Here is a 15,109-nt window from a genome sequence, read left to right on the forward strand (position 1 = left end):
TACTTTTGGGCGCGTATTCTTTTGTTCTTTCAATATAATAATTTATAATTAGCGTGTTGTTTTATTTTGAGAATTAAATTGTGATCACCACAGGAGAACATTAAAAAGGCGTATTTTGAGTATTTTTCTCTTGTTCTTTTACCTAGTTGTTTTAATCCAATTAAATCTCGAAGCATTCATCATTACCTTGTGAAGTTGCATTAGATTTGGCATTTCAGCACTTAGACATATTGTGATAAGATCTCTTGAAAATAAATTTGGGATACAAGATTTGAGTGCGCTTGGAGGCTTACTATAAGAACAAATTAATGAAATATTGTCATTCCAGATCTGAATTGCGTTAATGTCGATTTTAATATGAATGATTACATTCCAGACTCAGAGGGCGAAGAGGAGTTTCTTCTACTGCCGTCCTTTGTTTCTAAGGAGAAACTACGGCGAGTATTATCAAATCTTAATGTCAACGAAAGAAATGAAGCAACGAAACTCTTAATGAAATCAAAATTTTCTGAAGCTTTAGTAGGTTCAGAATCGAATACAGCACAACTTGATACAATTCAAGATGGTGTGACGATTGCAGTTCAGAATGATATAGATGAGGATATGTTGATAGAAAATAACTCAAGAAGAGGATTGAGAAAAAGAAAGTTTTCAAGTACACATCCTTATTTAGCTGATCAGGCAGAATGGCTAGGGTTGATGAGTATCGGCCGTTTGAATGAGGTTTATCAAGAAAATCAAAACATGGATGATATTCTTAAATTCTTGAACAGACTATACTTGAATAAGAAAGCGCTGTATCCAAGTGAAGAGAAATATAAGGCTAAAAATTTTTATAGTTATCTAGGTAGAGGTGCAGCGGGGGAATTGGAAATGGGACATGGACACGATGGAACAGCAAATATTGACTCTACATTATCGAGCCAACATAGTATAAATCTGGAAAAATTCCAAGGAAATGTCAATGACTTTTACAGCGATCTGGAAGATAGTTTATTTGAGCCACCAGTTAGAACCCATAGAATTAACGTCGTAGAAGAAGACGAGGAATATGATATAGGGTGTGATGCCAATAGAGATCTGTTTGGGCAGTCAGGAATTCATCCATCAAGTGACTCAGACTCCCTGGAAGAGATAACTGTACGCGTTGGAGGCAGGTTGAGAAAGGAAAAGAATATCTTGAGAGGTGTACTTCCGGAATCTGCCAAAAGACTTGAGCTTTACAAGAATGCCAGTAGAAAAAGAAATCAGGAAAGAAAAAGAGAGATAGAGCATAGAAAGGGTCTTGCAATACGGAAGAAAGCATTGCCTAGTAAAAAGATATCGTCGAGAGATTTAGAGGACACATTTTTGGATGAAAACACTTATTATCAAAACGAGGAAATGCATCCAATTATTTATTCACAGCTTTCTGATTCTAATTCTTCTCGAAGCAAAACGGCTAGAGAGAGTGAGAGTGAAATAGATTCGAAAAGTGAGATCTCTAGTGAAAGTGGAAATGACAGCGAATGCAGCGTGGTTTCTTTAAGTCAAAGCATGCCTTCTTTGAAAGACTCTTACTTTGAGAGTCGAGATTACAGATACAATACTTTAAACTTTGATACAGTCTTAGGCGATCAGCCCAATAATAAAATTTATTCTGCAATTGAAAGTGATGACTACGATTCTGTCACAGAATGGGATGTTGTTAACCCAATGTATGCCTATGAGACGAAAAGACAAAATAGAAAGAGCCACTCTACAACGAGGAAATCATCCACAGTCAAAATAAATAGAAGAAGAAAACAAAATCGAAATCATATAACTAATTCTAAGAGAAAGGGTGAGGGCAGAAATCCGTTCAATAGGTCATTTTACCAAAAAAGAGGTGTATATGATAGAATGGATTCGCTCAAATTTGGGCTCTTAAAAAAGAAAAGTTTAAGAATTGATAAGAGTAAACTGGATACACCTAGCAAGTCTCTGGAGAGAGGTATGATGGATCCCATAAAAACATTGACAAACCCAAAGGAACTCTTAAGTGGAGAGTATCAGTTTCTGAGAGATCCAAATGTATCTACGATTGCTCTTGAAGCGGAGAGTAAATCAAAATATGTAAAGGATAAAAAAAGTTTTTCATCAACTACGAGATCACATCTTCAAATGACATCAACCTCTTTGGAACTAAACTCAGTTCATCAAGGTTTAATGAATGACCGCTTGAGGCAAATTGTTAGATTAAAGCAAGGAGAAAATGTTTATTCTAAATTAGATTGCGTGGCATTTTTAATGCAAGGTACACGTTATTCCTTTACTCTAGTCGATAAACGTGGTTCTAAGAACCAAAGTGATCGGTTACTTTCTCATATTTTGCAACTAGTTCGGAACAGTAATGAATTAAGTAATTCAACTTTATTTCAAGAAGTCAGTTCAGGAGTTTGTAATCTAATTGATTGGTATCTTGTTTTGCAAGAAGCGCCAGGATTACGATCTTGGAAAGTTTCACGCTCCATCCTTAACGAGTTGTTGCATTTCAAGGATCTACAAGGTGCTGAAAGTAAGTTAAAGATGTTTCCTTTATTTTTCATGTTGTACTATCTTTTATGTGTTCTCAGTATGAGAGATGATGCACCATTCGTCAGCCGCGATAAGTCTAAAAGCCATCTTGAAGACTTTGCTATAAGATTTTGGTCCTCATTCTTTGACAGTTTTAGACCAGAATATTTTCATGAGCTCACCACCGAGTATGAGAAGAATGATAAAATCTACACATACAGCTTGTTATATATAATGTTCGCAATTTTTCAAGAGGATACTTATGACTGGTGGCAGCAGATCAATGAAGCTCAAATGAAGTCGCTGGCTTCGAATCATCAAAAATTGGAAGCAGTGTATTTCTTAGCTACCTTTGTCCCCAAAAGTCATTCAAATTGGCTTTGCTTTTATGAAATATATGATAGATGCAAATTGGAGAATAATTCCATTGTTCACAACCACTTTTTGGATATTGTTTACTCTTTAACACAGCTGCATAGATGGAATCTTGAAGAAAGGTTGATAATCTTGATTTACTCTTCCATAACTTCCCGAAAATTTTCAAACTTTGATGATGAATGGATTGTGCCTGATTTTATAGGAAGAGTGAAAACCAGAGACGATATTCCAGAGACATCTTTCTTCGAAAGATTTATGCACCTTCTATATTCATTTGTTTCAAGTATACCTCATGGTACAAACCAGAAGAAGTTGATCACTAAACTTTTTATTTCAAGCCACTACAATTACCAAAAAGATAAAAGGCATTTCATTATGTTTATTAACAGATTAAATTTCGTTATACTTTTACTGCAATTGTCAGCAGTCGACTTGAAGAATCAGCTCAACGACTTAATTAAACAGGTTGCCTTTTCGAACGATATTGGAATATTGGATCTATCAGTCGATGGTATAGCAGAATATACTAAAATTGTTGCGATGAAGGGCTTCTCTACACCATTTGAGTCATATTTGACTTTAATTAATGCTATAATTCCTCCTTTCAATGAAGTACCCGGTATATTGAAGATCTGGACAAAGCTCATGCGTGTCTTGGAAACTTCATTTTTGAAGGAGAAATCCGGGAAAGGTAAAATTGACATGATTATTTTACTAAGTGACTTGAATCTAAAGTCTCTCCCCGAAAGAGCTTCTCAAGATCTCTGTGCTTTGCTACTAAATACCTTAAATGAGTTATCAAGAAAAGAGACAACCCACAAGTCACTTGATTACTCACTTGATAAAATTAACGATCAGATTTTAAAGCTATTGCATAGCTATATGGGTAGATTACCTCTTCAGGACAAATTAAAGGAACAGCGTATCGAGCGCTCAGTGGAGATTTTAATTCAAATATGGATACGATGCACGTATACATCAACTGATCAAAACTGGAACGTCTTAGTATTCCAAAAGTATCCATATCTAGGAAATAGTCATCTGAGAGAACGCTTTGCGGCCCTATTTTTCAGCGAATTATTAAAATTCACGAAATTAGAACAGTGTATGGATAATGTTATTAGCTGTTTGATGCTAAATTTAGCATCATATTCGACGTCAAAATACCTACCGCAGCTACTTACCCAATTAACACTTTTACGATCGGAACTTTTAACTTCACTGAAGCTATCTATATATAATAGTGGAAAGTTTTTTCAAGCTGATAATTTTAAATTGCAACTCGTCAAGGACATCTTCAGTAATTTATCAGAGAGTCGCAAAATCCCCCCATCAGTGAAAAAAGCATTTATCGAAGAGTTCATGAAAAAGCTTAATGTGGACTACGATCATCACTACTCAAGTACGTGGTTTTCCTCATTTTGCCGAACCCTGATTGAGTATATACACAAAAGATTGAGCGAAATGGTGCTGTCGAGCAATCATTACAAAAGGTTGTGCAGCAAATTAGGAATTCTGGTAGAAGAGCACGATAGTATTGATTTAAATACTTTGCCCATGAAGGAAAGGTTGAGACACATGCATTTAGAAGTTATTTCAGCTATACTCTTGAAAAAAGACAGTAAATTAGTGCTAAACAAGTTCATGTCAAATCAGAACAGTATTGTCACTTACCATCTTATTAGCATTTATTGCAAGGCTATCAATTTAAATGAGCCAAACAAATGGATTCTTATATCTTATTTGTTAGATTGTGTATGGTCTTCATTTAAGGGATACGAACTTTCAATATCAGAACCAAATTTCAAGGAATTTTTTTTTCTTTTAATTGACATACCAGCTTTGAAGAATGATTCACAGAGTTTTGAATTTTATAGATTTAAAGCAATGGATTCTGTGTTCAGATTATGTGAACGAATATATTTGCGCTATGATGGATATAAGGATCAAGTTATTATAAGTGAGATGATTCACGATGCCCTTAAGTGTCATTTCATAAGAAATAACAACAGAGCATGTACTTTTTCGCCCTATCAAATAGTCGATATCCAAGAATCGGGAATAGAATTCCCTAGACACGCCTCTCCAGAGCAACTTGAAGAAGATACTTTACAGGTAAAATCTTTGGCAGAACAGAGTTATGATAGACTCAACATTTTATCAAATAAACAAAGCTTACTAATTATGGAGTCTCTTTATTTTGACTTCTAATTTAATCATTAGCATAAAATAGTCATACCACTGCATAATATAAATACATAGTATAAAAACTACTGTAACCCTCTTTGACTTTTGATTAGTTGTATTTCCGATTCCAATCTATCTTTTCCTCTTTTAATATCTAGCAAAGTCACAACCGACCGCAATAGCTCATCATATTTAGACATAGTCTTCCTTGTTGGCATTACAGGTCTCCAAGTATTACCACCAGCCTTCGGGATATCAAGTTCTTGTAATACATTATTTAGTGACTTAAGCACAGACAGACGCTGTTGGAGCGCTGGCAATTTTTGTGTAGATCTCAAAACAACTCCAGGAGTCATTTTTTCATTGACATGGTAATGTAAACCGTAAGCTTCTTCCTCTTTGACCGTAAGTCTCTTCATTAACATCTGCTGTATTGCATTTGGTTCCAGTTTTACAGATGGAACCTGGCCGTTCTTCAAAACACTCGCAAGATGCTGTTGAAGAGGCGTATGAAAATTGCGTTCCTTTTTGAAGGAAGAAGATGCTGCTATGGGTATCGGAGGGGGAACAGGATCATTAACTGTGGATTTATGAAGTTGCTGGAGTTGCCTCTTTTTCTGATGTTTATCTATTATCATCAAGTTATTATACAAGTTTGTCAATCCTTGTGACGACTGATATTGTTGGATTGATTGTGACGACTGAGGAGAATCAAGCAAGGTCAATAAGTGAGAGCGCTCCATCAACATTTTCTTTGCAGCAAGCTCAAAGCGTCGAGCTTCAATTACTAAAGATTCTTCTTCAGCAATCTCAGCTGGGGTGCGCTTCAAAAGACGTTCTAAATATTGCTTCCTCTCTTTGTCCTTAGAGACTGAATAACTCTTGAGAGATTCCACTAAGGAGGCATTGTAGTTAGGCTGAGATTCCAATATCCTAGCACAGAGCCTGTAGTAATGTCCTTTCAAGTCTTCCAGAGTTCGAGCAATTGATGAAACGAATCTGTCATACACAATAGGCCATTTAAGATCAAAGGCCAGGCACAACTCAAACAATTGTTTTGTATCATTGTAGGACCACGTCGTTGACTTTCCATTTTCCGAATCATGATTATCACCAAGTAAATCTTTTGCCCCTCTCTCGGTATCCAATTCTTTTACGCTATCCGCTTCGTTCTTGGATTCTTCCTTATCCTGGCTAACTTGGTCAGACGGCGAAGAATCTTTCCCTGACAGCTCGTTTGTTTTCAAATCATTCAGAGACTTCGAGGATTCTTGATCTCCAGCGGTTTTCTGTTCCTCAGAGTCCTTAATCTCGTCATTCTTTTCATTTATTTCTTTGTCTTTTCGTTCCTGCTCTGCCTTCCTGTCTTCCTCTTCAAAATCCTCCATAAACTTATTGTACGTCGCCTCATCTACAAGCTTTGGCAAATCCAAATTTATATTATATTTTTCGAAAGCGTAAGGTTTTCCTTGTAATTCTTGCTCTAGTAATTGTTTAGAACCTCTCACCCAATGTTTGAATTTGACTTGAGGTCTATCAGAATTCTCAGAAATAGGCGAAAATTCAATTCGACTCCAAGGTGTTGTCCGAACCTTGAACCTATCTTTCGCTGAGTTTTGAGATGGATTCGAAAGATGAATAGGCGGCGTGTTGGGTCCTATCAAATTATATAGCTCCCTAGCCATACCGGACTGCCTGGCACTCGGCTGTTCACTAACTTTCTTTTTCTTTTTTACTGGTTGTCTTTCTTCATCTCTTTGAACATTCAAGACGTCCAATATATCGTTAGCGGACATTTTGCTCCGTACGTAATCAAACCTTATTCAACAAGTAAAGTTTTGATATAGAAAGGCTCGTACAAAATAAATCCATCATATAATTTACAATTCCTATATACAGTACAGAACTTAGTACTCCTAAGAACGCTTTAAATTCAAATTACCTACTTAAGCAACATAATGGTATATACTTTTGTCATCGTCATCTCTCTTCAAATACTCTTTGTCTATAAGATCCTCAATTCTCTGTTTGATTAGAGAAATCAGAGGTTGAAATCTATTGCTTAATTGTTTAACTAATTCTGAAATCAAATCATTATGTGAAATGTCATGGCGAGATTTCATGATACGCACAATTGCCGCATTCACTACAAATTTTCGACCCTCAGTTATGTCAGATTGAACCTCCTCCTGGTTTTCATCCTCATGTGTTTTCTTGGAGTCTGCTCCTTTGGAAGTAGATGATGCAGACACGGTCAAAACTTTGACTTTAGGTGATGTGGACTTGAAATCAGCATTTAATTTGAAAATGTCCCCATCGTTGACTTCCTTCGTCATAGGGTATTTGATCAATAGCCTCAGACGAGGGGCTACGGCTATGGATTGTAGCTGTCTTCTCAAATCAGCATCAGGTATGTGTGTTAGCTCTTTGATTTCCAAGAAAGAAAATTCTTTAAGTTCTTCGAATGCAGTCACTTGAGATCCGTCTGACTTAATTGATTGAGGCGCAAATAGCAACATGATAACCCCAGCATAAGTAGACATGTTTATTTCATAAGTTCTCGAGGGATACGTAATTCTAAGATCCATAGACCCAAACCTCGGGAACCAGTATAATGATTTATTGTCATTCTTTTTACCCGAAAACCAAAATTCTTCAAATTCCTTTATAGTTGGACGTAATTGGCGGGGCCATAAAAAACCATCGCTACCTAAATCATTTGAAAAGCCTTTGTAGTCCTTTGTCATAGATTTTGGCCAGTCAGAAACGTTGCAAATCTTTAACTCTAAGTCAACGAGATAGTCTTTCTTAGATTTTATGCTATGTTTCCTCCATTCCCTAGTTAAGTCATTGGACAGCTTGATATCTTTATTCATCTTGATTACTTTTTCCAAGGCGGATGTGCCCAATTCGTCACATAATCTCGAGATTACAAGCTCTTCCAAGTCGTCACTTAGTTTACTGCCTTCTAATTTCGAATTTCCTGCTTTTGCATTCAAAAATCTTTTCGCAAAATGATTTGCATAATGAGCTTCGAAGGCATCTTTATCCCGAATAAACCTCAAGAATGATATTGACTTATTCAAAAACTCATCCCTTGAGCTAAGATCAATGTTAACTTCGTTAGATGATTTCTGAAATTGCTTAATATAATGGTCCATATAAATTGATAACAACTCTGGAGCACCAGGGTTGCTATTGGGCCTTTTAGTACCGGGGTTACCTGTTATAAAGTCCCTCATGGCTGTAGAAACACATTCTTCAAGCACGAATTCCCGATTAAATGACTCTTTTAAAATTAAGGAAAATTGGTTCTGATATTCCAATACGCTTTCAATCCATTTTATTGCAAAAGCTGTTAAACTCGCAGAAGCTTTTTTAGCAGTATTAGCACTTGATGATGCCAATGACTCTTTCACAAGAATTGGCATTCGCGTCCCCTGATTTATAATCTGCTCACGGAGCCTCATCCTTAGCAACTTGTAATCCGGATCAACCCTTCCAATCAACTCGTAGAGAGTTCTAAGCTCATTATAATGGTGCTCAATGGGTTTCATTTCAAATATATTTGACAAAACTGGTTCCAATAAATATGATAAGCCTTTCTGCTCAAGAGGAAAACAAATGACTTGGTCTATTTTATCTATTATCATAATGTTGTTCATAAGTTCAATAAGCTTGGGATAGGTCGAAGAAGGTAAATAAAAGTTAACTCTTTTCTCTTCATCCTTAATAAACTGATAAGTGTCCATCAAGTACCTGGCACCAAGACCATAATTAAGATATTCCTGAGATAATTTATAAAAGAATGTTTCAGAGCTTGATAGAAATGCCAGTTCAAAATACCTCTGATAATAATTTTCGCCATACTGTATATCAGTTGGGCCAGATTCTGTCAACATTTCAAACATGTTGATAATTTTTGTAATGTAAATTTTTGTGGTTATAAATTCACCTTTTCTATTCCGCGATATCTCATCGATCACCATCTCTATTAATTTACTACCCACTTCATTGTCGTTATATTTCAAAATGTTATCTTTAAATAATTGGATTCCAAGGTCATAAATAAGTAACTTCTTATGCTCCCTTACGTATACACGATTAAGATACATAAGAACATCGCTTATAAACTTCATAGATTGCATATGTTCTTCCCATTCGACTATTGTCTGTTTCATAAATTCTTCGCTATCGTTACTAAACTTTAACAATTCTGTTCTTCTTTGTAACAAATGTTGCGTTATTGAAGACGCTACGTTGTCATAAAGTCTTGCACCAAACTTTCGTAATACTAGTATGTACGCCTTTCTGTACAATTGTTCATATGAAAGGTTTGATACATTTTTACTCTGGATCTGGTTGATGGCATTTGATAATACCAGCCATGCTTTTTCATAATCCAAGGCAGCATCTGAGCCTGCCCCGCCAACAGACGATGCTATAAGTGACTTCCTTGGCGGGCGAATCTTAGATCGCCTACCTCCAGCCGGAAGCATTATTTTTTTTCTTCTTAAAGTGTCCTATAATGGTTTTCGATGTTACTCTAGTCTTTAATCTCAAGTAAGTTTGATTTTGTCTAATATGTAAATGAGATTAGCAGTTTACAGGTTATGTATATCACGTGCTATTATATTTCTCCATATTGCCGCTCACAACTGTGACAAATTCGCTTCGGTCTATTGGCGATGAAAAATTTCAAAGCAAAGGGCCGTTAGCGGCGCGAAAACGGCGCCGGTCTAAATTTATATTACCAATATATAAGTCAAGTGGCAGTCGTGATGAATAAAAGGAAAAGCTCACTAATACAAAGACGATCAAAGGCTGCAAAATGAGCGGTACACCGAAGACTTTATATGACAAGGTGTTTGAGGACCACGTAGTCCACAATGATGAGTCAGGATCATGCTTGTTATATATTGACAGGCATTTGGTACATGAAGTGACTTCGCCGCAAGCATTCGAAGGTTTAAAAAATGCTGACAGAAAGGTGCGGAGAACAGACTGTACTTTAGCTACAGTAGATCACAACATTCCTACCGTATCTAGAGCCAACTTTAAAGATATTGATTCGTTCATCGAACAAGAAGATTCGAAATCTCAGGTGAAGACATTAGAACAAAATGTAAAAGATTTTGGAATAACATATTTTGGTATGACTGATAGCCGACAAGGTATTGTGCATATTGTTGGACCTGAACAAGGATTTACCTTACCTGGAAGTACTGTTGTTTGTGGTGACTCTCATACCTCCACACATGGAGCTTTTGGAGCGTTAGCTTTTGGTATTGGAACTTCGGAGGTTGAACATGTCTTAGCTACTCAAACTGTTATACAAGCCAAATCAAAAAATATGAGGGTGCTTATAGATGGCGATTTAGCTCCCGGTATTACATCTAAGGATCTTATTTTACACACCATCGGTGTTATAGGGACTGCTGGTGGTACTGGTTGCGTTATTGAATTTGCTGGTAAAGCCATAGAGAACTTATCTATGGAAGCTAGGATGTCTATTTGCAATATGTCAATTGAGGCTGGAGCTCGTGCAGGTATGATCAAGCCGGATGAGACGACTTTCAAATATTTGAAAGGAAGACCTTTGGCTCCAAAGGGTTCGCAGTGGGATAAAGCTATTGCATATTGGAAGACCTTACACTCAGATGAAGGTGCTCATTTTGATATCGATGTCAAAATTGATGCGGCTGACATTGCACCAACTATAACTTGGGGAAATTCTCCACAAGATGCATTGCCAATCACTGCTTCAGTTCCAGATCCTGCAAAGGTCTCAGATCCTGAGAGAAAATCTGGAATTGAAAGAGCCTTGAAATATCAAGGATTGTCGCCAAACACACCCCTTGAGGATATAAAAATTGATAAAGCATTTATTGGATCTTGTACGAATTCTCGTATTGAGGATTTAAGGGCTGCTGCGAAGGTCGCCAAGGGTCATAAGAAGGCTGATAATGTTAAACTTGTCTTAGTCGTTCCAGGTTCAGGTTTAATTAAGCAGCAGGCTGAGAAAGAGGGTTTAGACAAAATATTTGAAAGTGCAGGTTTCTCTTGGAGAGAAGCTGGTTGTTCAATGTGTTTAGGTATGAATCCAGATATTTTGGATCCAGAAGAAAGGTGTGCCTCGACTTCAAATAGGAATTTTGAGGGTCGTCAAGGGGCTCTCTCGAGGACTCATTTAATGTCCCCTGCTATGGCTGCCGCTGCTGCCATTAAGGGACATTTCACTGATATTCGTGAATATGATTATGACAATTCTGATGAACCTGCTGTTACCATTGGATCTGAGCTCGAGGACAAAGCTCTTCAGGATGCTGTTTATGAACACGAAAAAGAGCCAGTCGAAGAAACCGCAGCAGAAGAGTTAGACAGATTATATGATATTCCTAATGATGAGCCCGAAGCCAAAAAGACAAAGATTGACACGGCCGATTCTTCCGCTTTAGATGCTTTGACGGTTGTTACTTCTATTGCTGCACCATTGGATAAAGCTAATGTTGATACTGATGCAATTATTCCAAAACAATTTTTGAAGACGATTAAACGTACGGGTTTAAAGAAGGGACTTTTTTATGAATGGAGGTTTAAGAAAGATGCAAAGACCCATAAAGATGTTGAAACAGATTTCGTTTTGAACGTTGAACCATACAATAAGTCACAAATCTTGGTCGTCAGTGGTAATAACTTTGGATGTGGCTCTTCTAGAGAACATGCTCCTTGGGCTTTGAAGGATTTTGGGATTAAATGTATGATTGCTCCATCATTCGGTGATATTTTCTATAATAATTCTTTCAAAAACTTTTTGCTCCCCATAAGACTTCCTCAAGAGATTATAAAAGAGAAACTTTATCCTCTTGCTGTAAGCGCCATTCCAATGACTGTCGACTTACCCAATCAGCAGATCAAGAATGCTCAAACCGGTGAAGTCATTATCGACCATTTTGAAATTGAAGAATTCAGAAAACACTGTTTAGTAAATGGTTTTGATGATATTGGTTTGACATTGCAAAAGGAAGAATATATCAAAAAGTATGAAGCTATCAGAAGGGATAAGTTTTCATTTATGGAAGGTGGGTCAAAATTAATAAAGCCTATTAAAGGATCAAAGAAATCAGTCTTCGGAGTCAAAGCTCAGGAATGGTAAGAGAATGGAAAATTTGTAGCTTGTATTGTTATTTCATGTTTAATTTCCTCAAAGCATATCACCTTTAATTTTGCTATAATTTGAATATATTATTCAAGAAGTCAACCTAGCTATTTACTAGCTGTAGAAGCTTGCGTATGTAGAAAGAAACTACATAAGAGTGATAAACGTAGCCAGTGCGTTTGGTACAATTGAAATGAAAGTTATTATACATTAACGAAGAAATTCAGTCCGAACTTAATCAGCCTTATCAGACAAGACCTGTTTGACTGGTTCCGAATCATAATACAATTTATGCTGCTGTATATACCTTATAACAGAATTTGGTAACAAATACTGAACAGACATCCCTCTTCGGATAAATAACCTTATCTTAGTTGACGATATATCATTATATATCAATTGCTTTATAACTAGGACGTTTCTTCTGTGTTCGTACATAATATCGTGGCTTAATAAAAAGCTTCTAACATCTGCCCCCGTTCTTTCAACGATCAAGCAACCATACCGACCCAAAATGTGATGTAAATCTTGATCGGCCCAAACATCTGGTTCACCCATTGACTCAATCAAATCGCCACCCGCAAGAAGCATGATCTTTACTCCTCTCATTTCACCAGTATTTGTCCTCACACCACCTCTTTTAATATTTATTTCTTCGTTAAAATGGTCTAAAACCAAAGCCGTTCTCGTATACCTAGGCTGAAGGGATTCCCACGCATCTACCATTAACCAAGAGGAAGTCCTTTCACAAGCCAATTCACACATTCTAACTCTATGATGAGCAGGAGCCAATCCGGGCTTATTATAATTCGAAGAAACTGGCGAATAGTAGCCGGCAATAACCTCGAACCTAGTTTGTTCCGTAATTGCATCAAGAGCCATTTCAAACATACGCAAATGCAAATATGTTATAGGAGAAAACGAACCACAAGCGACGATGACTAGTGGATACTTGGTATTATCCTGTAAGTTGGTCGCCAATCGGTGTGAAGGAAACTCATAATCAAGCAAAGATGTAGCTTGTCTTTGGATCCCTTTCGGTAATTCTTCTAGATCTGCGATTTGGGAAGACATTACCTGAATTTTTGGTCGTAAGACTGTGGGGCGTCCGTTTCCATCTTCATCTTCATCGGAAGACGAATCCACTAATTCAGTATGTCTTCTTGGGATCTTAGATTGAAAGTCTTCAAATGTCCCTTTTGGTTGTCTCTTTGTATTTCTAGAAGGATGGGGAGGCGGTGCATCTACTGCGTTTCCTAGATCAGCCAAAACATAAGGCTGAATAGGTAAATTTTCGGGAATCATCGACGAAGGCGCCGGTGGCTGAATGTCTCTATTCAACGATGGCGGCGTGAAATTAGGATCATTCGTAGGATCCATTGTCTCTATGCAATTAAAATTCTAATATGTACTTGACGTTAGTGTATTTAAAAAAACCTAGTAATTTTTATCTGGTCGAATTGAACGTTAGTCAGCCTATGTTACCGACAACGGTTACTTGTTATCGCGTGAGTGAGATAAACAAGCAAGAAAACTAAAAAAGGATCCAATGCTTTCTTTAAATAGTTTCTCGATTACTATTTCTATATTTCTCGAAGCCAATTATCAAGAGCTAACCAGCCGTAGCCTTGTTTACTACCGATTTTTAATCAAGGAGGGCCACGAACCGATATCGGCAAGGATCGATAGGAGAGCAAAAAATTCAAAAAATAAAAAGAAAAAAAAAAGTTGAAATACTCGTCACAGACAGGATTCGAACCTGCGCAGGCAGAACCCAACGCCTAACAACTAGATGATAGCAGGGCGTCGCCTTAACCACTCGGCCACTGTAACTAGGAATTAATTTTGTAAGGGATCAGTCTTATAAGTACACACAATGTGAAGGAGTGTTGCAAAACACATCTGAAACAGTGTAAAAAGTATATAAGCGCGAGATACTCCCAATAGTAGAAGATTACATTCTACTAGGGATTCTAAGTAGTAGCACACTATACACAAGCTTAGAGTAGTCAAGTATTCATAAGAAATCACCTAAGTACGATAGTAGCCCTTTAAAACAACTATTTAGAACTCCCTATAAACCTCACAATTGGTAGCGTTGCTTAAGATCAGGAATCAGAAAACAAATCTAAGATGAGCGATAGAAGCGTGCTGGAACTCGTGTTCGCCATGAAACAGCAATTAGAAATACAGACCAAACAACTAGCCTTTCAGGAGAAAGAGAGAGAAAAAATGAAGGATTATCAAGAAGAGAATAGACGTAAAACGTTCATTCTTCTGATTAGAGTTACGCCATACGAAGGGGAATCTGATCCTAGAGCCATTGACACATTTTTCAAGAAAATATTAAATGAAACTGAAGGAGAAGACCTTAACGACGATAACTTCATCCTCATTGTAAGTAAAAACTTAGAAGGTAGAGCAAAAGATTGGTATGACGAACAAAAGAGAACGTCGCCATTTTTGTCATTTGAGGAACTCAGAGAAAGATTGACTAATCAATTCTCAAGAAGAATCGATATCCAAACAGTATTTAATGAGCTCATGAACTTAAACCATTACGGAAATATTGAAAAGTTCAACGATCAATTTCTAAAAAAGCTCAAAGAACTACCCGACAATACTTTTTCATCAAATACATTAGTATACTTATATGTATCTAAATTGAAATTAGATTTACAAAGAGAAGTAAGATTAAAAGGTCCTAAAACCTTGGATGAAGCAATAAGAATAGCCTCAATCTATAGCGAAGAGAAAGAAGGTATAATAAGGAACAGGCACCAACCACGTTACTTAAGAACTGGTTATATTCCAAAAAAGGAATACTTTCAAAAAGAAAGCTCCACAGTT

General features: G+C 36.8%; 5 protein-coding genes across 5 annotated transcripts; 2 read left to right on the forward strand and 3 right to left on the reverse strand.

The window, feature by feature from the left end:
- Positions 1–357: 357 nt before the first annotated feature.
- On the forward strand, positions 358–5,124 carry MMS22 (Mms22p; the record flags this gene model as incomplete). Its single annotated transcript, XM_062954867.1, has 1 exon — positions 358–5,124. The coding sequence occupies one exon, from the start codon at positions 358–360 to the stop codon at positions 5,122–5,124; it is 4,767 nt and encodes a 1,588-aa protein (XP_062811527.1).
- A 59-nt stretch (positions 5,125–5,183) lies between these two features.
- Positions 5,184–6,896, reverse strand: SWC4 (Swc4p; the record flags this gene model as incomplete). Its single annotated transcript, XM_062954868.1, has 1 exon — positions 5,184–6,896. The coding sequence occupies one exon, from the start codon at positions 6,894–6,896 to the stop codon at positions 5,184–5,186; it is 1,713 nt and encodes a 570-aa protein (XP_062811528.1).
- A 150-nt stretch (positions 6,897–7,046) lies between these two features.
- PRCAT00004846001 (cullin) lies at positions 7,047–9,599 on the reverse strand (the record flags this gene model as incomplete). The annotated part of the gene is made up of 1 exon (XM_062954869.1): positions 7,047–9,599. One exon carries the CDS (start codon positions 9,597–9,599, stop codon positions 7,047–7,049), a length of 2,553 nt encoding a protein of 850 aa, XP_062811529.1.
- A 332-nt stretch (positions 9,600–9,931) lies between these two features.
- On the forward strand, positions 9,932–12,256 carry LEU1 (3-isopropylmalate dehydratase; the record flags this gene model as incomplete). Its single annotated transcript, XM_062954870.1, has 1 exon — positions 9,932–12,256. One exon carries the CDS (start codon positions 9,932–9,934, stop codon positions 12,254–12,256), a length of 2,325 nt encoding a protein of 774 aa, XP_062811530.1.
- A 237-nt stretch (positions 12,257–12,493) lies between these two features.
- PRCAT00004848001 (nicotinamide-nucleotide adenylyltransferase) lies at positions 12,494–13,639 on the reverse strand (the record flags this gene model as incomplete). Its single annotated transcript, XM_062954871.1, has 1 exon — positions 12,494–13,639. One exon carries the CDS (start codon positions 13,637–13,639, stop codon positions 12,494–12,496), a length of 1,146 nt encoding a protein of 381 aa, XP_062811531.1.
- Positions 13,640–15,109: the final 1,470 nt, after the last annotated feature.

Source organism: Priceomyces carsonii (genome assembly GCF_900007245.1).
Source record: "Priceomyces carsonii strain CBS4050 genome assembly, scaffold: Debaryomyces_carsonii_scaffold_5, whole genome shotgun sequence".
Lineage (NCBI taxonomy): Eukaryota > Fungi > Ascomycota > Pichiomycetes > Serinales > Debaryomycetaceae > Priceomyces > Priceomyces carsonii.